Source organism: Labeo rohita, chromosome 22 (genome assembly GCF_022985175.1).
Source record: "Labeo rohita strain BAU-BD-2019 chromosome 22, IGBB_LRoh.1.0, whole genome shotgun sequence".
In the NCBI taxonomy this organism is placed as follows: Eukaryota; Metazoa; Chordata; class Actinopteri; order Cypriniformes; family Cyprinidae; genus Labeo; species Labeo rohita.
The window spans coordinates 35,958,609-35,983,732 of record NC_066890.1 but is presented as its reverse complement, the minus strand read 5'-3'; the positions used below and the strand labels follow the sequence as shown (position 1 = coordinate 35,983,732).

The 25,124-nt window shown below is 32.2% G+C and overlaps 1 protein-coding gene across 3 annotated transcripts in view; it reads right to left on the bottom strand.

Moving 5' to 3' along the window:
- glsa (glutaminase a) overlaps positions 1–19,911 on the bottom strand; it is a 33,420-nt gene extending 13,509 nt beyond the window's left edge. For 2 of the 3 annotated variants that reach the window (XM_051095058.1, XM_051095060.1), the window contains exons 1-10: positions 19,613–19,911; positions 9,090–9,186; positions 8,803–8,921; positions 7,169–7,298; positions 6,990–7,069; positions 6,713–6,876; positions 6,159–6,217; positions 2,007–2,039; positions 666–724; positions 26–92 (exon numbers count right to left, since the gene is read on the bottom strand). In XM_051095058.1, the coding sequence (XP_050951015.1) occupies positions 26–92; positions 666–724; positions 2,007–2,039; positions 6,159–6,217; positions 6,713–6,876; positions 6,990–7,069; positions 7,169–7,298; positions 8,803–8,921; positions 9,090–9,186; positions 19,613–19,770 (966 nt within the window). In that variant the 5' untranslated portion in view covers positions 19,771–19,911. The remainder of the gene's footprint in view (positions 1–25; positions 93–665; positions 725–2,006; positions 2,040–6,158; positions 6,218–6,712; positions 6,877–6,989; positions 7,070–7,168; positions 7,299–8,802; positions 8,922–9,089; positions 9,187–19,612) is intronic. The other variant, XM_051095059.1, reaches the window with a different exon arrangement.
- Positions 19,912–25,124: the final 5,213 nt, after the last annotated feature.

Genomic DNA, 25,124 nt, shown 5'->3' with positions numbered 1-25,124 from the left:
TACTATAAAATGTTTAAACACATACCTTCTTTTCCTTCAAGTAGTAACCAATTGCAAAGTTTCTGTCACCTGACAGTCGCTCTGATTGAAACCTACCAACACGAAGAAAGAACTTTAATTTAATAAATGACAACCAAATAACCTTCTTCAATTTGCACACAAATATAGCTGGTAAATTCCATAAACAGTTACGAAGAAATGGGAAGTAACACACTGAAGTACTGAAATCATGATAGTTTTATTTAACATTTGCTTACTTTTGTGTTTTCAGTTTTGAAATGTTTAGTAATACTTCACACTACTGTTTAGATATTTGTGACCCTGGACCACAAAACCAGTCATTGTTTTGAAGTCGTTATTTTTGTTTTCTTTGCGCACAAAAAGTATCCTCATAGATTCATAAAATTACAGTTGAACCACTGATGTCACATGGACTATTTTATCGATGTCCTTACTACCTTTCTTGGCCTTGAACATGGTAGTTGCGTCGCTGTCTATGCAGGGTCAAAAAGCTTTTGGATTTCATCAAAAATATCTTAATTTGTGTTCTAAAGATGAACGAAGGTCTTACGGGTTTGGAACGACATGAGGGTGAGTAATCAATGACAGAATTTTCATTTTTTTGGGGAAAAAGTGAAATCTTACTGAAATCGAAAAACACTTACGTAGCGTTGCTGAAACCAACATATTCATTGCCTGCCAACTTCTTCATAAAGTTCATCACCTAAAAACAAAACACTTAATAAAACGGCACAGCTCTCAACATGATTAAAGTTGTCCACTTCCAGAACAACAATTTACAAATAATGTACTCATCCCCTTCAACCAAGATGTTCATGTCTTTCTGTCTTCAGTCATAAAGAAATTATGGTTTTTGAGAAAAGCATTTCAGGATTTTTCTTCATATAATGGACTTCAATGGTGCCCCGAATTTGAACTTCTAAAATGTAGTTTAAATGCAGCTTCAAATGACTCTAAACGATCCCAGCCAAAGAAGAAGGGTCTTATCTAGTGAAACGATCAGTCATTGTTTTCGAAAAATAAAAATTTGTATTCTTTTTAAGCACAAAAGCTTGTGTAGCACAGGCTCTGGGATGCGCGTTCTTGAATGATTCGTTCATTTTGAACAAATCTTTAATGTGACTCGGGAAGAACGAGTCGTCTTGGGAAGTGATTCGTTCAGTCGCACATGCACAACATCCTATTAGTTTATGTACTGGAATTAGTTCACCTGTTTTGAGTCTTCGGGTTTTTAGAGTCGTTCGTTCATCTAATGGGGCACGTGATGCTGATTTTGCTAAATTGAAGGAAATGACTCGAAAAAAGATTTGTTCATTTGTTCACGAGTCGGTAAAATGATCCGAACTTCCCATCACTACTACGAATCACATCTTTGAATCACCAATCAAGTTCATCGTCTGTGTACTCCGGCTCAAAAAGGTAGAGTATGTCGAAAATAAATGTTATTTTCTCCTACAACTTAAGAATCGTCCAACATTGTTGTAACTTTTTGTTTGTAAACAGTGTTTGACTTACTTGCACTTTCTTAGTCTTTGCACATTAGTTTTGTAAACACTGGGTCTGTAGTTCCACCTACGTCCACGTGACCTTCCGACGTGATTCAATAGTACGTGAACGTGCATCCCAGAGCCTGTGCTACACAAGCTTTTGTGCTTAAAATGTAAAATAATTTTTATTTTCCGAAAAAAAATGATAATCATTTTGCTAGATAAGACCCTTCTTCCTCGGCTGGGATCATTTAGAGCCATTTGAAGCTGCATTTAAACTACATTTTGGAAGTTCAAAATCGGTGCACCAGTGAAGTCCATTATATGGAGAAAAATCCTGAAATGCTTTCCTCTAAAAACTATTTCTTTACGACTGAAGACAGAAAGACATGAACATCTTGGATGACAAGGGGGTGAGTAAATTATTTGTGAATTGTTGTTTTGGAAGTGGACTTCTCCTTTAACAGTAAAAATCTATTATATAATTATTATACTTACATAGTCAAACTTCTCAGCGTTGCTTACACCTTGCTGAAAGTCAAAAACAAACTGCATGAATGCATTATCATTGAAACAAATTGTTTTGTAGAGTTACACACAAACTTCTCAATGCATAGTCATTCAGTTAAAGGAAGCTACCACAATATTTAGACATTCACATTATAGACACAGAAATTCTATCAATTAGATTGACAGTTGTAGTAAAATAATTTCTCTACAGTTTGAGAGGCATTTCAAATAAAAAATGGAAAAAAAATGATTCTAGCTCACTAGATTTGAGTAACATCACTGAAAGAAATAAAGTCAAACAGTGTTTGTGTCCAAGTAAGTACTAGTATTGCTGTGGAATCACAAATGTAAGTTGTTAAAGGGGGTGTGGAAAAAAAAAAATCAGACAGATTAAAAAAACAATAAAAACACTAAATTGTCAAGTAATTTGAACTGTGTGTTTGTTTTAGTAGAGTTTTAGAGAAACTCATGTAATGCATTGATTTGAGGCTCTAAGTTTTTTCCACATTGAAGAAATGTTGATTTACATAAACAAAAAAGTACTGTATTTTACTAAATATTGAATTAAGACTAAAAAGAAGAAAAATTAAAACCATACAAAAATAAAGCTTGATTCTAAAGTAATTAAACAGAATTACATTTGATTTTCTGTCAAAGCAATGAATTTGTCAGACTTGCGCTAATGTAGCTTAGCATTAGCTTGGGTTGAAATTTGTTCAATGAGGAAAAACAAATAAATGAAAGGGAAATTACCAACGTCATTGACCTGTTGGAGGGTCAAAATTTCCCACAGTTCCTAATGCTGTAAAATACGCAACAACAATAAAACCACAAAAAGCCTTCACACAGACATCACACATTACCACCCCGACAGGCCTGAGAAAGATGCGTATCATGCAGAGGATTTACCTTTACGCCACAAAATGTCATCACAAATTCGGAAATTATTCGAATTCGTAAAAATACAACAAAAAGTCATCTTGTTATAAATATGCTTATACATGTCTAATATTATTTATAATAACAGGTAAACAAAGCCCTGCATTTCCAATGTATGTTTTAGCAAGGATGCTAAGTAGATTGTGGCTGTTTTCAAAGTAATGATATTACGCTATTCTATGGAAGCCCGTTTCCGCCACTGAATAAACAAATAAAAAAGGTAATTGTGACTTCTCTCAGAATTCTGACTTTTTTCTCAGAATTGCAAGTTTGTATCTTGCAATTCTGACTTTCTAACTTGCAATAGCAAGTTCTGACTTTATTATCAGAAAACATACTTTACATTATTTATCTCTCAGAAAAAAGTCATAATTGCGAGTTATAAAGTCAGAATTGTGAAGTATAAACTCGCAATTGCGAGTTAAATTCTAAATTATTCCAAAATTTCTATTGGAAGATTCAAACTCACAATTATGATTTTTGTCATTCCCGACAATTGCAAGTTCATATCTCGCAATTCTGACTTTTTTTTCCCCTCGCAAATCTGACTTTTCTCAGAATTGTGAGATTAACTCGCAATTGCAAAATATAAAGTCAGAATTGCGAAATATAAACTTGCAATTGCGAGAAAAAAAATAAAAATCAGACTCTGTATCTCGCAATTGCAAGTTTACATTTCGCAACTCTGACTTTATTCTCAGAAAACATACTTTACGTTACTTATTTCTCAGAAAAAGTCGCAATTTCTATTTATAAAGTTAGAATTGCAAGATATAAACTCGTAATTGCGAATTAGAAAGTCAGAATTGCAAAATATATAAACTTGCAACTGTGGATTGTAAAGTCAGAATTGTGAAATATATAAATTAGCAAAATATAAATTTGCAATTGCAAGTTATAAAGTCAGAATTGCAAAATATAAACTCGCAATTGCGAATTATAAAGTCAGAATTGTGAAATATATAAATGTGCAAAATATAAACTCAATTGTGAATTATAAAGTCAGAATTGTGAAATATATAAACTCACAATTGCGAATTATAAAGTCAATTGTGAAATATATAAATTTGCAAAATATAAACTCAATTGCGAATTATAGTCAGAATTGTGAAATATAAACTCGCAAAATATAAACTCGCAATTGCAAGTTATAAAGTCAGAATTGTGAAATATATAAACTCGCAAAATATAAATTTGCAATTGCAATCGCAATTAAATTTGCAATTGCAAATTTATAGTCAGAATTGCAAAATATAAACTCGCAATTGCGAATTATAAAGTCAGAACTGTGTGAAGGATCGGACGATCCTCAAATGCAAACTGTGTGTGTTTTGCCTCAGAGCAACCAAACATTTGTGTTGTGTTTTGCTTTCTGTTTATATATTCTTCTTTTATTCTTCATTCATTTAATCATTTACAATAATCATTATAGTCATTTATATATTCATTTTATTGATTCATTGATTAGTCACTTATATTATATTATAGTTGTTTTTTTATATATTTTTTCCATTGTTGTTTAGTCTTATGACTGTGTGCTTCAAGGGCTGTTTGTCTTCATGAATAAGAGATACAAGGGAATGTTTATGGAAACTCAAGGTTTATGGGATGTTGTTGTGAATCAGTTTGGTATAACTATTTCTTGTATTTGTGTTCTTGAGACATATGCTCTTCAATAAACTCTTCAATCATCATTACTTCGCTTTTCTTCACTTTCATTGGCTTTTTCCTCAGTCAACTTCTTGGCTGATAGAAGACTGTTAATAGTGTTTTGGGTATTTTGGGAACCAGACAAGACCTCCTGTTAACAGGGTTTGGGCATTAGACTGCTCTGCTGATGAGTTGTTCTGATACTGGACAAACTGATATTTTCTGACAGGACCTGGCGTCCGGGGCTGGATCTTAACTGTCTAGGCATGGAGACAGCGATCTAACATGTGAAATATATAAACTCACAAAATATAAATCTGCAATTGCAAATTCATAAAGTCAGAATTGCAAATATATAAACTTGCAATTGCAAGTTATAAAGTCAGAATAGTTAAATATATAAACAACTCACAATTGCAAATTATAAAGTCAGAATTGTTAAATATATAAACTACTAAAATATCTGAATTGGGAGTTTATATCTTCCAGTTCTGACTCATATATATAATATTTATTATTATTTCGCAACTCTGACTTTATTCTCAGAGAACGCAGTTTATGTAATTTATTTCTCAGAAAAAGTCGGAACTGCAATTTATAAAGTCACAATTGCGAGATACAAAGTCAGAATTGCAAAATATAAACTTGCAATTGTGAGAAAAAAAAACAAACAAAACAAATTGCCAGTTTATATCTTCCAATTCTGACTTTATATCTCGCAATTGAGATTTCTTACCATTGCAATTTCTGACTTTACAACTTGCAATTGCGAGTTTAGACCTCGCAATTCTGATTGTTTTTTCACAACTGCGAGCTTACATCTTCCAATTCTGTCTTACTAACTCAAATTTATATAAACTCGCAATTCCGAGAAAAAAAGTCAGAATTGTGAGAAAATAGTCAGAATTAGAGTTTGTATCTTGGAATTTTGACTTTATAACTCACAATTGCAAGTTTATATCTTGCAATTCTTACTTTACAACTCGCAATTGCAAGTTTACATACTTTATATCTAGCAATTTTAAGAAAAAAGTCAGAATTGAGAGATAAAAAGTCACATTAACCTTTGTTTATTTTATATTTAATGGTAGAAACAGGCTTCCATACTATTGTCTGCAATCTGAAGAATATATAGTGTATTCATCCTATACATCATCCTCTCATCTATCCTAAAGTGCTCATTCTTAACACATTGTCCTTTCAAATTCCTGACCATCATTCATTCTCTCTAGCATCTGTTTCCTCTTTTCCCCATATCTTCCCCCATCCCACTTTCATTTCTCTCTTCAATATAATCCTTTCAGCATGATTATTCATAACCTTAATCTGATGAGAGAGGGAAAGTAATCAGATTAAATCCATTCGTCCCTCTGATCCGTTCTCACGTCAAACATCCACAAACGCATCAAGCTAAACATTCGGCAAGGCACTTTTAGGTTATCAAATTAGAAAAAAAAAATGGGAATTCTTCTGAGGAAGCACAGCTAATGCAGTTTCAGGCCCACATTTTATCAAAAATTAGAAGGATGTAAAGATAAAAATGTGATTTACCTTGAGGAGGGAGGTGCAAACTATAGCGCCAGCGTTTACCATGGGATTGTGAGGTTTATCTTGAAAAACATATGAATGAATCAATAAACAAAGATGATTTACAGTAAAAACTTTTGGGAACATTAAAGGAATGGTTTACCCAAAAATGAAAATGTGCTAAAAATGTAATCACCCTACATCAGGCTAATCAAGATGTAGATGAGTTGTTTTTTTAGTTGGAACACTTTTGGATGAATTTAGCATATGACTTGCTCAACAATGGATCCATTGCAGTGAATGGGTGCCGTCAAAATAACTGTTCAAACAAACATGCAGATTTTCACAAGACATTAATTAATGGACTACAGTGGTGTGGATGACTTGTGGATTGTTGAGATGTTTTTATCAGCTGTTTGGTCTCTTATTCTGACGGCACCCATTCACTGCAGAGGATCCATTTCTCAAAAAAAACTCATCTATGTCTTGGGTGGACTGAGAATGAGTAAATTCTGAGCCAGTTTTCATTTTCTGGGTGAACTATTTGTTTAAGACTTTTTTTTGCTTTGTGAAATTACCATCTTCGTCAAGAAAGAGTTTGTTGAAACGAAGACCGCTGGGTTCCTTCCCTATAAAGCGATGCACGTAGTCAGTGCCGTGATCATGAACAGCAACCGCGTACTTTAACGGCTTCACGCACGACTGCAGACAAAATGGAACTTTTGTGTCGCCCGCAGTGTATCTGTAACACACAAACCGTCAGTTTTACATTCTCAGCATAAACGTTTGATAAATCAAATTAGTATTTCAGAACATATTAACAAAAATCAACTGAACAAAAGACAGAAATCTCACCGTTGGCCATCTACAGTGCACAAGGCAACGGCCCAGAGATTAGGGCTAAATTTCGCAAGCTGGGGAATGTAATCTGCCACCTAATTTAATAAAAATATGACAATACAGAAAATAAAAAGATTTGTAAATAAAAAAAACATCAGATATTTACTCTACGTTGGATTATTTTATAAGCGTACCTGGCCACCCGACAGTGATTTAGCGCTCTCATAAATTTGATCGATGTGAGAGGTAAATGACTGAAAGTCGGGAATGACAAACTTTTTCCGGAAAGCCTGCGTTAGCAACACAATATTGCTTTGCACACACCTGTTCAAAGAGAAAAGTGAAGATAATTATTTATCTTTATTAATATCAGTACATTCATCCAAATTCAAACAAACATGAACACAAACATTAAAAAAAAAAAAGTTTTGTTGTTTTTATTTTTATGTTTTAAATATCCAGTTGATGTAGTTATTTTAATATTTCCACTTAAACTAAACATTTTTTTTCAGTTAACCAAAATATATAGTTGAAATCAGAAGTTTGCATACACCAAAATGTTAATTATTTGACCAAAAAGAGAGATCATACAAAATGTATGTTATTTTTAATTTAGTATAAGATATTTCACATCAAAGATGTTTACATCCTTAGATGTCCTGAGCAGTTCAACTGCCCGCTTTTTTTTTTTTTTCAGAAAAATCCTTCAGGTCGCACAAATTCTTTGGTTTTTTAGCATTTTTGTGAACCCTTTCCAACACTGACTATGATTTTGAGATTCATTTTTTCACACTGAGGACAACTGAGGGACTCATATGCAACTATTACAGAAGATTCAAATGCTCACTGATGCTCCAGAAGGAAACACGATGCATTAAGAGCCAGGGGGTGAAAACTTTTGAATTTGAAGGTCAGGGTGAATTTAACTTGTTTTGTCTTCTGGGAAACATGTAAGTATCTTCTGTAGCTTCTGAAGGGCAGTACTAAATGAAAAAATATGATATTTTAGCAAAATAAGAAAAACGTATATATCTTCGTTCTGTTCAAAAGTTTTCACCCCAGCTCTTAATGCATTTAATGCATCATGAAGCATCAGTGAGTGTTTGCACCTTCTGTAATAGTTGCATATGAGTCCCTCAGTTGTCCTCAGTGTGAAAAGAAGGATCGTAAAATCATACAGTCATCGTTACAAAGGGTTTAAATCAGAGGTCTCAAACTCAATTCCTGGAGGGCCGCAGCTCTGCAGAGTTTAGCTCCAACCAGCTCCAACTCACACCTGTTTGGAGTTTCTAGTAATCCTGAAGACCTTGATTAGTTGGATCAGGTGTGTTTGATTAGGGTTGGAGCGAAAATGTGCAGAGCTGTGGCCCTCCAGGAATTGAGTTTGAGACCACTGGTTTAAATACACAAAATGCATTTTTTTAATGGTTTTAGTTTTAGAAACAATAATGATAAACCTGATGATGATATGTTCAGGCCTTAAGCCATTTCTATGTATTTTCTGAGTGAAACTAAATAATTAATACACTGCAGGACTATAACAGGACTTTAAAAAAATCATTGACCCCTGATTTAATGTGTCCTTGAAAAATGGCTGATCTATGAAAGCTCATGCTTAAGTAACAGCTACGGGTTTCAGCCATCTGAATAGTACATCAACTGCAGCTTTATTTTTGAAGGCTAAACATGGACTTTGAAATACTCAAAAACCATCCAAGAACTATGAAAAATGCACTACAGCACTACACTATATTCTTATTAAACGAAAAACAGTTTTCATTTCAATTTGTAAGCAACTAACGTTAAGTGTAACATAGCCTATATTTACTTTTTAAAGAGATGTCGATCCAAAGCACCATCTGATGTGGTCTTCAGGGTGACTTTTAACATCTCCATGCACTCCTTAAGACGAGGATCTCCAGTACGCAGACCTGTGGCCTTCAGCGCCTGAAAAACAACAACATTTATACTAAATCTACAACAAATCTTTGTTTTTGTTTAAAACCCGATGAACTTGAAAACTGATACAACTTAAGACACAACTATTTGGTCTGTAAACCAAGATATGTGCTCTAAGAGATACGGAAGTGATGGCCTTGCTGTGTGTGGTTTTACCGTGGTAAATTTGTGAGCTGGAATTTTGTCCTGGCCTTCTGCAATGGTGTAAAACAGGAGATCTTCCAGGCTGGGCAAAATGCCTGCCTTCCTTCTCCTGTGACGTGAGCAGACACACAAAGAACCCCGTAAGCAGACAGAAAACAAAAATAGACTGTATACAAAAACGTTTATTAGCCGCAGGAGAGATCGTACAGAGATTTCATGTCATTTTAGTTTCAGAATTGCTCTCAAAATGCCAGTCAGTAGGTTTCACAATGAATAACATTGTTAAAAACTCTTTTTTTTGATTTTCAAAAAGCACTGGGCCCAAAATATGTCCTATGGATGTAACAAGTTGCATTCCCATAGTCTGCCACTAGGGGTGCCATTAGCACTATGGTCAGTTATATTATTATATTTCTCAGGAACTGTCAAGGAAGATCAACAATTTGTGGAAAATCTTGCTATAATGCATCTACACACGTATATTTTTGCGTAAAGCATGGGAAACGTGAAGTAAAAATGTGTTTTATCATTGACTGGCATTGTGAGATCATCTGAAACTCATTTTCTTCTCAGAAAAAAAAGTTTAGTCTGTTAGAAAATGTAGGTATTTAAGTTATTTAACGGGTTTGCGAATGTTAAATATGTTAAGCGGGTGCTAAGCAAAGCATTTGGGAATAAAACGTCCAAGGACTTCCTACAGAAGTTCCAACAACGGACTGCATTCTGGGATTGCTACACAATCCCACACAAGGCTTTGGGAAAAAAACATTCTGGTTTACAGTCTAACCACAAACCATCCAGAAATAAACTTAACAGCATCATTTTTTAAGTAGGTGGAAAAATATTGTTCTTAAAAGCACAATATGTAAGTTTTCGCCACTAGAGGGCACATATTCAAAACAGACAGGAAACAAAGGCGTAGTGAGTTAATGTGGAATCATGGGAGTTGTTGTCTTCAACCTGACAGCCGATTCATGCGTATGTAGAAAAAAAGCATGTTTTATCATACTAGGAACATTTGAGTGTGTTGAAGTGTTGTTATAATGCTAATCGTGTTTTCTACAATATAAAACCGGAAAAATCGAGGGTGTATGGCGTTAATGGCAGGTGATGTAAAATTGCTTATTTCTCTGGATTTAAACATTCTTTGAAACGTTTGGGATAATGCAAGTACGCAAGTCAGCAAAATATATAACAGTGTTCTAGTGGTTTTTGGATATTTTAATCAAAAAATCTGATATATTGTGCCTTTAAATCCATTGTGGGTTAAAACAATGGTGACCAATAGCAGCTCAAGGCTTTGTGATGTCATTTCAGGATGATACATGTGGTTCTAGAACATGGATGGGAATGTTTTACAGCGGGAAAAACCAAGCGTAGCGTTTTGGAAGAAATAATAGTGAAAAAACACACAAAATAAAATGAACCATATACTTACACAACAAATGCAAAGTACGCAGACAACCAAAAAGGAAAGAGAGAAAAAAAAACAGAAATGAATGAGACATCCAGATATAAAACACTGGCAAAATAAATAAACATATAAATGAATACACGAACGCAAATGTATTTTCATAAAAATATATTATTCCAGTTATAACAAATTAACCATAGATTTTAATGATACCTTTGATTTTGATTCATTTTAATGATACTACTACTAATATTAATAGCTTTTGGAAATGACACAGAGGTGAAAAAAAAGTCAAATATTAGTTGATAAATCTGCATTGGCAGTCAGTCCAGACCAGAACTGGAGAAAGTTACTTTTAAACGTAATCCATTACAATATTGTATTACACTGTAAAAAACAATTTGTTGAGTCAACTTAAAATAATTTGTAACCTGGCTGCCTTAAAATTTTAAGTTCAGTCAACTTAAAAAAAAAAGTTTACTCAACTTGAAATGTTAAATTATACTAAGTGACAACTTAGATATTTGAGTTGGATCAAATTTTAAGGCAGCTGGGTTACCCATTTGTTAAGTTTAGCAAACACAAATATCTAAGTTGTTACTTAGTACAACTTAACATTTCAAGTTGACTAAACTTATTTTAGATGATTGAACTTAAAATTTTAAGGCAGCAGGGTAACAAATTATTTTAAGCTGACTCAACAAATTGTGTTTTTTTGTGTATTTTTTACAGTGTACTACATAAAAAGCAACTTAGTTGCATTACTTTTACATTACTTTTTGTTAACAGAGTTGGGATTGCTTATTTGTTTTTAACAATGAAAACCCCCAAAGTTTATATTTGGCAACTGTAAAGTCCCTTTCACATTACCAAAAGTACCAAAATTAATAAACCTCAGGCTTAAGAAAGTGCCTCTGAATCTCACTTCCAATTTCTCTCAATATGGGACAGTAGAGATGTCAATGAACAAATGGGAAAACAAAGTAACTTGAGTTACTTATTTGAGTTACTTTACTACTTACTTAAAAAAAAATAATAATCTGATTACGTAACCCCAACGCTCATCCAGACTATTGATAAAACGCTATCAGACACACACTACTGTGTACAAACACAGCCAGTGCTCTGCTGCAGGCCGTCTGACCTGGCAAGGCATTAAACTAGGACACGTAACCTGACGAGAGCAGCCGCCCCTCCCGTCCCAAACTGACGGCGAGCTAAGCCTTCACTTCCTAGCAAGGTCTCAGCTCTGATCCTCGCTAATGCACAGGTAGCGCGCCAGACGTACTTTCTGACGCCGCTATTTTTACACACAAACACACTGGAAATAATCCACTTGATGACACAGCTAAATAAACACACTGTTTATTTGTTTTAATGGTGGGATACGTTATATGAGATGAGAAAATTTGTTAACGAAACAGGATTAGCTTGATTACTTCAGAAACACTTTAGTAGATTTTATAAAATGTTAGTCACATATTGCATTTCTGTACTTAAAAGGCTAAAGCTATTGTTTTTGCCACCATCTCTAAGCTGCATTTAACCTACATTTCAACATATGAGGTAAATTTTACATCTAGGCTGAAATCTAAGAGACAATGTAGGCATAAAATATCTGAAAATGCCTCCAGAAGAATTGCAAACCATGTCAAAATGCCCTTGCAGGAACAGCTGTGTATGTGTGAACACCTGGAAGTGAGATGATTCTGTAACAATATCTTCATTATCTTCTTCCACCTCATCGAGAATCGGTCAAACAACCGGCAAAACAGCTGATATTCACACAGAATTGCATGCTTAGAGATTCACTGCGACATATTTTGGCCTGCAGTGACTACAACACCAGAAAATGAACCAGCTGCTACTTAATGAAAAGTACTATGGTATTACCATGGTTTATTCTAGTATAAAAAAGGACGCAAAATGTGACGTGTCTGAAATGACTATTTACATTTACTGTTCGCAGGATTCGTTTAGCTCAAGATGGTGGGCATAAACTGGCACGATTTCACTGCAGCAATGCATGCGCAGATGCCAGTGTGACACACACACACACTCACACACACACATGTCTGGTTTATTATCTTTGTGGGGACTCTCCATAGGTGCAATGGTTTTTATACTTTCCACACTGTATTTTCTATCCCCTTACCCTAACCCTACCCCTAAACCTAACCCTTACAGGAAACTTTCTGCATTTTTACTTTCTCAAAAAAACTCATTCTGTATGATTTATACCTCAAGCCGGTCCCCACAATGTCAAAAATTTCAGGTTTTACTATCCTTGTGGGGACATTTGGTCCCCACAATGTAGCAAAAACAAGTACACACACACACACACACACACGTGGGGACATTTGGTCCCACACAATGCACACACACACGCACACACACACACACACACACACAGAGACTCACGTGTCAGCTGGTGCCGTCATGTCAGATAAACCTTGGATGTCAGCGAATCTGAGGTGATTCATTTTACAATCCCTATTAGAATTAGCTTTCAAAGGATTTGCGTTAAAACCAACAAAAAACACTAAACAAAGTAAAATTCACATTTATTTTAGTTTAAACAATGTTTGTTGACTATAAAACTTACCTATATACAATACATTATTCACATTACTGATCTAAAAATGCATATTTTAAAATTAAAAATTGGAAACCAATATTAAGGCCCGTTAATGTGAACGATAAAAAACGATTACGATAATTGCATTAGCGTCCACACCAACCGACAATAATGTTCTTTTTATTATAATCATGCACTGCAGATTTGTCATCTGCCACTTTAAATGTGCGAGTGTGGTGGGTGGATTCTGATTGGCTGTCAAAGTTTTTATCGTTCATCGGCAAGAAAGAATCATTTTGAAAGTGATTCTAACAATAGCGTTTCTCTGTGCCATTATTGTTACAGTTGTGATGTTGACTTTCGTACTCCCATAAAATCCATAAAATTCCGTAAAATTAAGATTATTAAAACTTTATAGTTTTATCCTCACAGTTTGTCATTGGTGTGAATGGGCCTATTTTTTATTTGTACTTTTCTTTTCAGAATTATCAAAGTGCAACCGAATTAGCAAAATTTGGGTGAAAATTTTTGCAACATTTTTGGATATTCAGAACAGAATCCCCTGTTGCTTGTCAGAGATCGCCATCATGGCTAGTAACACAGAAAAGATACTTTTATTGGTGGCATTTTGTTTTAAAGACCAGTTCTCACTATTAACTGGTTTCATATTATTAGCATATTAGATTTCAAGTGCAACGGAAACAGCAAAATTTTGGCGCAAAATTCTAAATAGTGCAGCGGTGTGTGAAACACGTTCACACAGATGTCACTTTTAAACCAATCAGCTTTCTGTTGGTTAACATGACAAACTTGAAATTTCGAAATCTGCATGGGAAACATTTACGGCATCAACCAATATTACGCCCTGTTAACACGTCATGTTGCAACATCAATTATATTAGCGTCCGACAATAAAGTTCTCTTTAATATAATCGTGCACTACAGATTTGTCATCTGCCACTTTAAATATGCAAGTTGGGTGTAATCTGATTGGCTGTCGATTTTTTTTTTGTTCACTAGCAAGAAAGAATCATTTTAAAAAGTGATTCTAACGATATTGTTTCTCTGTGCCATTATTGTTATAATTGTAATGTTGACTTCCCATCAAATCCGTAAAATTCCCGTAAAATTACGTAAAATTAAAGAGATTATTAAAACTTTATAGTTTTATCCTTACACTTTGTCATTGGTGTGAATGGGCCTTTAGAAGGTGATTTTTTTTTATTTTTACTCTTTTTTTAAAACTCTTTTCAGAATTGGCAAAGTGCAACGGAATTAGCAAAACTCAGGCAAAAAAATTTGAGCAAAATTGTCAATAGTGTAGCGATGTATGAAACACCTTCACAGAGATATCACTTTTAAACCAATTAGCTATCTCACACAAGCGAAATCTGCATGGAAACATTTGCGCCATTAACCGATATTAAGGCCCATTAATACAGGAGATAAATATAACAATTACGATAATTATATTAGTGTCCACACCAACGGTCGATAATGTTCTGTTTATTATAATCGTGCACTGCAGATATGTTGTCTGCCACTTTTAAATATGCAAGTTTGTCAAAGTTTATAGGCAAGAAAGAATAATTTTGAAAGTGATTCTAATTATATTGTTTCTCTGTGCCATTATTGTTATTATTAAATATTGTTGTAATTATAATGTTGACTTGCGTAAAATTCCATAAAATTTAAGAGATTATTAAAACTTTATAGTTTTATCCTTACAGTCTATCATTGGTGTAAATGGGCCTTCAGAAGGTAGTTGTTTTTTTTTTTTTTTTTTACTTTTTTTTTTTTTTTTTTTTTGCTTGTTTCTAAATTAGAAAAGTGCAACGGAATTAACATAATTTGGGCGAACATTTTCGGGCGAAATTGTAAACAGTGTAGCGATGTATTTTCGTCTGCCACTTTAAATGTGCGAGTTGGATGGATTCTGATTGGCTGCAAAGTTTTATCGCTCATCGGCAAGAAAGAACTAAGTGATTCTAACAATTCTATCATTTCTCTGTGCCATTATCGTTCCAGTTGTGATGTTGACTTTCGTATTCCCATCAAATCAGTAAAATTACCGTAAAATTCCACAAATTTCCGTAAAATTAAAGTGACTATTAAAACTTCATAGTTTTACCCAGTCCCACCAGTTTGTCATTGGTGTAAATGGGGCTTTAGATGGTGATTTTTTACTCTTTTTGCAAGCTAGGTCTAGATAGCTAGCAAAATCTTGGTGAAAATTTTCAGGCAAAATTGTCAATAGCATAGCATTTTTAACAATAAATGTGATAATATTGGAATATATTTTAATGCTTGAGTTTACCAATATAACTCACTCTGATTGGTTGCCAGAGCGTTGCTATGTGGTTGCTACGGTGTTCTGGAGATTAAATGTATGTGTGAATTAGAAAAATCTAATTCAAAACACTGATTATTTGTAATGCAAATATATCAGAATAAACACACACTTTGTCTGGTGTAAAAAGGAAGCTATCAAGAGGCCACATGCTGGGTAAACTCCCTCAGGACAGAGCACATGTGCCTCCGAAACCTGACACCACGAATTACAGTGTAGAGAATAAGAGCTAGACGCTGCTAACATGTCTGAGAGCATGATATGATGCTTATGAACACAATCAAAGTGAAAGTGAGATGTGTAGAGAAAAAGATTTAAAGAATATTGCATTCACAAATGAACTATTGGTGTGTTCAATCAGTGAGCCAATCAGTTGGGCTAAAAAAAGAAAAGCTGACTTCATAGAATTAACCCAGCATCTGGCCGAATGTGAGGTTGCCATTGACAACCAGCTTATGTCAGTGTCTAATGATTACTTAGGTGTGTTTCAAATCCTAGTGTGCCGACTACACAGGCAACATTTTAGGCACCATATGTGTGATCCTGAAATGCCAATTACAGAATGCATTGCAACAGCTTCATTTAAAATCTCAATACTGTATGGCATTCAGAAATAAAATAACTGAAACGGGCCATTTTACTCAAAAATTTTTATTCATTTTAATGCTTATTTGAATATTACACTGTTAGCTTGGCAACATGCTAACAACAAACTACTACATTCAATTGTGAATCATATCTCTTGTGTGCTCTTTGGTTATTTTGGTATTACATTGTGAGCTTAGCAACATGCTAACAACAAACTACCAAATTCAATTGTGAATCGTATCTCCTGTGTGCTATTTGCTTATTTCACTATTACATTGTTAGCTTAGCAACATGCTAACAGCAACTGTACTAATTCAGTTACGAATTGTACCTCCTGCATGTTATTTGCTTATTACGCTGTTAGCTTAGCAACTTGCTAAGAGCGAACTCTACTGAAATCAAATTCTGAATCACATCTTCTGTGTGCTATTTGCTCATTTCAATATTACGTTGTCAGCTTAGCAACATGCTAACAACAAGCTACTAGAATCAATTGCGAATCGAATCTCCTGTGTGCTATTTGCTTATATTGTTGTTAGCTTAGCAACATGCTAACAGCAACTGTACTAAATTCAATTACGAATTGTATCTCCTGCATGCTATTTGCTTATTACGCTGTTAGCTTAACAACATGCTAACAGCGAACTTTACTGAAATTAAATTCTGAATCGTATCTCCTGTGTGATATTTGCTAAATTCAGTGTTACGCTGTTAGCTTAGCAACATGCTAACAGCAACTGTACTAAAATCAATTGCGAATTGTATCTCCTCTGCTATTTGGTTATTTCAACAATTCGTTGTTAGCTTAGCATCGTGCTAACAAAAAAATCTACTGAAATCAATTGCGAAACGTATTTTCTGTTTCCTGTGTGCTGTTTGCTTATTTCAGTATTACGTTTTTAGCTTAGCAACATGCTAACAACAAGCTACTGGAATCAATTGCGAAACGTATTTTCTGTTTCCTGTGTGCTGTTTGCTTATTTCAGTATTACGTTTTTAGCTTAGCAACATGCTAACAACAAGCTACTGGAATCAATTGCGAATCAAATCTCCTGTGTGCTATTTGTTTATATCGTTGTTAGCTTAGCAACATGCTAACAGCAACTGTACTAAATTCAATTTTGAATTGTATCTCCTGCATGCTATTTGCTTATTACACTGTTAGCTTAGCAACATGCTAACAGCGAACTCTACTGAAATCAAATTCTGAATCGTGTCTCCTGTGTGCCATTTGCTAATTTCAATGTTACATTGTTAGCTTAGCAACATGCTAACAACAAACTCTACTAAAATCAATTGCGAATTGTATCTCCTCTGCTATTTGGTTATTTCAACAATTCATTGTTAGCTTAGCATCGTGCTAACAAAAAATCTACTGAAATCAATTGTAAAACGTATTTTCTGTTTCCTGTGTGCTGTTTGCTTATTTCACTACTAAACTGTTAGCTTAGCAACATGCTAACAACAAGCTACTAGAATCAATTGCGAATCGAATCTCCTGTGTGCTATTTGCTTATCGTTGTTAGCTTAGCAACATGCTAACAGCAACTGTACTAAATTCAATTGTGAATTGTATCTCCTCTGCTATTTGATTATTTCAACAATTCGTTGTTAGCTTAGCATCGTGCTAACAAAAAAATCTACTGAAATCAATTGCGAAACGTATTTTCTGTTTCCTGTGTGCTGTTTGCTTATTTCAGTATTACGTTTTTAGCTTAGCAACATGCTAACAACAAGCTACTGGAATCAATTGCGAATCAAATCTCCTGTGCTATTTGTTTATATCGTTGTTAGTTTAGCAACATGCTAACAGCAACTGTACTAAATTCAATTTTGAATTGTATCTCCTACATGCTATTTGCTTATTACGCTGTTAGCTTAGCAACATGCTAACAGCGAACTCTACTGAAATCAAACTGCGAATTGTATCTCCTATGTGTTATTTGCTCATTTCAGTATTACATTGTTACCTTAGCAAAATGCTAACAACAAACTCTACTGAAATCAATTGTGAATAGTAACATGCTAACAACAAACTCGTAAATTGAATTACGAATTGTATCTCCTGTGTGCTCTTTGTTTATTTCAGTATTATGCTGCTAGCTTAGCAATATGCTAACAACAAACTATTAAATTCAATTGTGAATGGTATCTCCTGGGTGCTATTTGATTATTTTAGTATTACGTAGTTAGCTTAGCAACATGCTAACAATAAACGCTTCTATATTCAATTGTGAATCGTATCTCCTGTATCTCTAATTGTATGACTAGCGCTGTTGTTCACGTAATGCATTCCAAATTAATCACTTACTGTCTTAAAAGGACGACAACATAGCTAGGGTAACTCTATGTTTCGGATTATAAGTATTATTAAAACGTCAGCACTGACAATATTTCCCTAGACGTAAACTTACAGATGCTACAATAAACCGAGACCTGACCTTCACTAGTCGCTGACAGACAGATGGAGAGAAAGGCTACCCCTCTCTCCAAGGACAAACACTTCCGCATGCCAAATGAATGATAGCAATGCATGCTAAAATGACACATACAGTGCACACTCATAGTTTAACCGGAGAGCAGAAGATTCAGAGCAAAGGTTTTCAGAGGAAACCCTCGTTTCGACACTTCCGAGCTTTGAATGCCGTCGTTACAGGAAGAGGAAGCGGCCGATCTGGCAGTACAAAAACTAACATGCTTTAAAAGTCAATAACCCCGTCTGAACCCGAATGATTTAATACTTTCCAAAGAGATTTCGAGCCTGATTCAGAGTGAGTGATTTCTAAAAAATGTAAGTAATATATTACTAAAACAAATGATATTATCATAAAAAATAAATATAAGCATTTTGAATTTTAAAATATATAATAAACAATTAAAAAAACAATTATAACATTTAATGGAAATAGAATAAGATGGCCTAAAATATCCATATTCTGCACATGTTAATCAAAAATATAGTAAAATATAGTATTTCTAAAAGCTGTCAGCTTGGTTTTAGAATTGGACAAGGATCATCATCAGCTGATTTTAATCAGTCTAACATTAACTTATGTAAATAAAGATATTTTTGAAAATAGACAAGTCAATACAGGTTGATCAGGTATTGATTCTTAACATTTGATCTCCTCTCCAATATTTTGGTTAAATACATCTGAAAGCTTCTAGAACATTCCACATGTCCACAATCCCGATTCGCACCAAGAAACACATTGTTTGAATAAAAAAAAATGCTTGAAATGTATCAAAACCCACCCTGAGAGCCCAACCTTTCCGATTATTCACAGAGGACATCAGAGAGGCCTCTGGGAATCTGGCCCCCGAACGTTGTACAAGCTTTTTCTCTTTGTGCACTGTGTCCTAAACATCTCAACCACCTTGTAGTTTATCTAAAAGACCTAAAGCTATAAATAAACCAGTAGTAAATCAATCACATCCATCAACGTGAACTAGGCCTGGGAATCATTTGTAGGGGCCCCATATGAATGAATGAAAGAATGAATGGATAAAATCCATTCAATTTTACAGTGAAACCAAACCTGATGTCAGTAATAGAGAGGCTCATGGCTAACTGAGTTTTTGAGCTGGTTTTCATCACTACTCACTTGTCGGTGGTCGCATCTGTCTGCGTACACAGAGCTCGTCTGTATGAAGATGCGCATCCTCCGGCGGCTGCTGTAGTATCTGTAGTATTTTTCCAATGGCGCCTTAGATTGGGTTTGCAAAACTCCTTTAACGCCCTCGAGAACCTAAACTGTAACATTTCAAACTCGACAGGCTACACAGGAATGATTTCCGACAATAATGCTGGTAATATTACACTGTAGGTTATGAGAATATCCGGTTTTTAGACAGTCGTGCCGGTTTCTTCCCTCGCCTCTCGGTGTGTATTCACGCGACAGAATGGAATCCGCCCACTGAAACGTTGCTAGCGCTTCATTGGTCGCCGTGACGTCACGGCGAACGGTGATTGGTTTAGGCGTGCGTCAATCATGATTATGACGCACTTCATAGAGAAGCTGGCCGTGTGCTGCGTGCTGTGCACTATACAATGCATACTGTTGTGTGTGAGAAAATACTATGTCAGACAGTGTGTAACAATAAACATGCGAGTCCAGTTATGGTCTCGGAAATAAATATTTTGAGCATCATTTCTGTATGGTCATTTCAAACGGCAAAAATACAGTAACAAATACAAATATTATATTACATTTAATTAATAATAATTATATTTATAAATATAAATATATTTATTATAAGAATTAATGATTGAATAACGTAATTAGATCTAATAAAATATAATTTGAATATTGTGATCCACTTTTTGTGTCAACTATATGTGTGTACATAATTGTTAAATATCTAAATATAAATGATTATAAATTATACTATAGATAATTAACGTTCACAAATGATAATTCGCAATTAAATGTTTAATATTCAATTTATTTTAATCCGTTTTTTTTGCATACAGTCTGAGCAAGTCAAGAAGACTACAATAATTGTATTATAGTTATAATAATAATATTTTAGTTATTAATAATAGTATTAATTCTTTTAATAAATATAATATTAAACGAATAATTTATTCTTATAATTAATATATAATAAATAATATCTAATCTAATCTAAGAAATTCTTATAATACTGATTCTTATAATAAACATTAATTCTTAAAATAATATATAATAAATCATGATGATATAATACATTTGTAAAATAAATAATATTATTAATTCTTATAATAAATATTATTTATTAATAATAATATATATTTTTAGAATAATATATATTTGTATTGATCCTATAGTAAACATTAATTATTAAAATCGTATATAATAAATCATATATTTTATAATATAATACATTACAATAAATAATATCATTAATTCTTATAATAAACATTATATAATAAATCATATATTATATAATAAATTCTTAAAATAAGTAATATTATTAATTCTTATAAAAATATTATTTATTAAAATGTATTAAATAATATATAATATAATATAATATATAATTTTTATAATACTTATATCATTGATCCTATAATAAACACTAATTATTAAAATCATATATAATAAAATCACATGTAATATAATAAATTGTTATAATAAATAATATAATTAATTCTTAAAATAAATATTTATTATTAAAATCATATATACTAAATCAAATATTTTATCAAAATATAATACAATAAATTATTTAATTAATTCTTATTATAAGCATTATATAATAAATCATATGACATAATCAATTAAATTAAATCATATTATTAATTCTTATAATAAATATTACTTATTAAAATAATATATAATAAATCATATATTTTATCAAAATATAATAAAATATAATATAATACTTTTATAATAAATAATATTAGTAATTTTTATATTAAACATTAATTAAAACCATATAATATAATATAATATAATATAATATAATATAATATAATATAATATAATATAATATAATAATTATTATTGCCTAAAAATTAAATCTATTTATTAATATTAATATATGACAAAATTCATTAATATTTACTTTTTGCAGTCTGAACGAATGACTCAAGAAGATTAAATTAATATATGGACTAATAGCCTAAATCTAAGCATGATACTTTAATATTAATTCATTAATATAATTTTACTGACTAATTATAAATACGTTTCATCAGACATTATTCATTATTATCTTCTTGATCTATATGTATTGGACTGCAAATGCAAATAATATATCAGTATATTAAATAAAATTATTAATATGATCAAACATAATATTTATTATAAGAATAGAAGGCAGTGTACAGCATTTATTGTACAGTTAAAGGTTAAAAAATACACTTGGTTCATTTATCACTGAAAATACAACGTCAAGCTGAGCACACTGCATTGTGGGATGCATACTGTCCACAGTATACATGGCAGGCGTGCAAAAATAGTAAGAGCAGTATGCTAATATATGATTTTAAACACATTCATGTAACGCTCTCCCATTGTGGCATTTCTTAAATAATGTATGACCGAAAAATGATGGCGTTCAGAAATAATAGTATGTTAATAAACACGCTGACCTTTAAATGAGGGGAGTTTTAGCCATTTGCTGATTATAACTGTTGCACATTTGTGAGAGTTTGCACATTTGTGAGACAATATTATGCTAAATTACAGACGTGCTGCCAGTTCACAGCGTGATAATGACTGCGACGAGAACCTGTGCATTCAAACTGTTACTCACTGGATGATTGGACTGCTATTATGAATATTATAATAGCTAATGCAAACACTGAATTCCTCCGCGAGCTCTAAAACTGTAGGTTAAACGTCAGACTGAAGAATGTGGCGGGACAAAACGGAGTTGTTGTTGAATGTGATTGCGAAACACTTATGAAAGCCTGCTTTGATCCAAAACAGCTACTTCTAGTAGACAGAAGTCACATTTAAAGGGATTCCTAACTAAGGTGTGTTTGTTTACAATTGTGCAAATCTGGTTTGTTCTTTTCTTTCACAGGCTCACAAAAATATATATACAGTTAGATGCTATTACTCATCATGCACATGTGCTTTGTACTGTATTTGTCGTTTAGGAAAGCGTTTAGGAAATCTTAGGCTATCTTGCCACCTTGTGGGCAATTTAGAAAATGACAGAATTTGACTTTTTTTAATAACTAGAAAATTTTGTTTATATAGTCAAATAGAGAACATACGTGTTTTAAAAGCTATATGCAATAATTATGTAGGATTAATTTTACATTTTTAACATTAAAAAGAATTTTAATAAAAATAATGACTAAATAATAAAATCTAACTGTAATATGTATTTATCTATTAGTAGATCGTTTTACTATTTTAGTGATATTTTAATATTTTAGTATACATTTATATATAAATAATTATGTAAAATATACAAGTATATATAATTGATTGTTGGATGTTTATTATTTATTATTTATTGCATTAAATATATTATGTATAATATTACGTTTAATACTATAATAAATATTTTTTGTATTTGTTTATGTCATATTCTTTATTACATTATATCTTTATTATATTGTATTATCATTTTAATGCACAATTCAAATGGATTTTAAAAGTGTTTAAAAGTATTTATACATATTTTAATATTTAAATATATACATATTTTTCTATTTGTTTATTTTGTATTCTGTATTTATTTTGTATTATGATTTCAATGCACAATACAATTCAAGTGGATAAAGTATTTATACATTTTTATACATATTTGTAATATTTAAATAAAAAAAATATATTTTACAAAAATACATTGATATATATTTTAGAATGGAAGGTTGTTTTTTTTGCCAATTTTAAATAAATCAACTAAAGTATAAAAAGAAAATCAAAACCATATTCATATTCTTTATTCATATTCTATATTATATTATATTATATTATATTATATTATATTATATTATATTATATTATATTATATTATATTATATTGTTATAGTATCAGTTTAATCACAACACAGTTCAGATGGATTTAAAAAAAATATTTGTAAATATTTATAAAAAATACATATTTTATATATATTATATAAATCAGTTAAATTATAAGAAAATCAAAACCATATACATATTCTTTATTATATTATATTATATTATATTATATTATATTATATTATATTATATTATGTTGTATTATATTATATTGTATTATATTATTATCATTTTAATGCACAAGACAATTCAAGTGGATTTAAAAAAATATTTATAAGTATTTATACATATTTTAATATTTAACTTAAAAATATATATTTTATAAAAATACATTGATATATATATTTTAAAAATACATACATACATGGAAGGTATTTTTTGCCAATTTTTAAATAAATCAATTAAATTGTAATAAGAAAATCAAAACCATATTCATATTCTTTAATATTATATTTTATTATATTATATTATATTATATTATTTTAATCCACAAGACAGTTTAAGTGGATTAAAAAAGTATTTATAAGTATTTATTTATATTTTAATAATTAAATAAAAATATAGATTTTATAAAAATACATTGATATATATCTAAAAAAATACATATATACATAAATACATGGAAGGTATTTCTGACAATTTTAAATAAATCTATTAAATTAAAAAAAAAAAATGACACTTTCATTATAGAAACTGTATGCAAAATATGTGCCAAAACTGAAAATGAAATTTCAATGTGACTGTGACTGATTGTTAGATACTGTTCATTTTTTATTATTTACAAATATTTTTGTACTTTTTGATTTCATTTTCTTTATATTGTATTATTATATTATATTGTATTATATTATATTATATTATTACAAAAGACAATTCAAGTAGATTTTAAAAGTAGTATATCCTGAATAAAACAGCAAACCTTAGCTCACCCACTTTCACAAACCCAGTGTTTCCTCCATCATCCCACATAGACAAGATCTGCAGAGTGAGATATCAGGAAACACATGCTCACGGTTAAACCCAGTCATGTAGCAGAGGCTTGGTGGGAAACCCTGCAAACCAAAATAAAGTTCAAGAAACCTTTATTAATCTTTTTTCTCCTTCTCCTTCGTCTTGAGGGGGTGCTGATATTTAGCTTTTTGGTTTTTTCTTTTATATGTATCTTTAACCTATATCTAAAAAAACCTAGCGCTGCATACGTAACTCAATCCCACTTCCACCAAGACAAAAGCCTGTATCACAGAGTGTTCACTGTTCGAAATGTTTCCGCCCACATTCAGGCACCGCCCACACATCTGGGTCACCACAGTGATCTAACTGCTCACACACACACGCACACGCACACACACACACACACGCGCGGGTTCTGTAGGTGCGTAGTGACGTCTCTCCTGAGGAACACCCGTGTAGGGCTTCTGTAGATCTGAGAGACGATGAACGCACAAGAAGTGTGTGTGTGTGTGAGTGTGTGTGTGTGTGGAGCGTGGGCGCATTTTTAGCATTAACGTATGTGTGTGACATAAACAGCACAGGAAGCTGCTTGGATCAGCTCGATTTTATAAACGCCTTCCAGATTATGAGCCGTGTTTTTTTAGGCCGCCTCTATAAATAAACAGTTTTAAGTTGTTATCTTGCTTACATAAAGTTA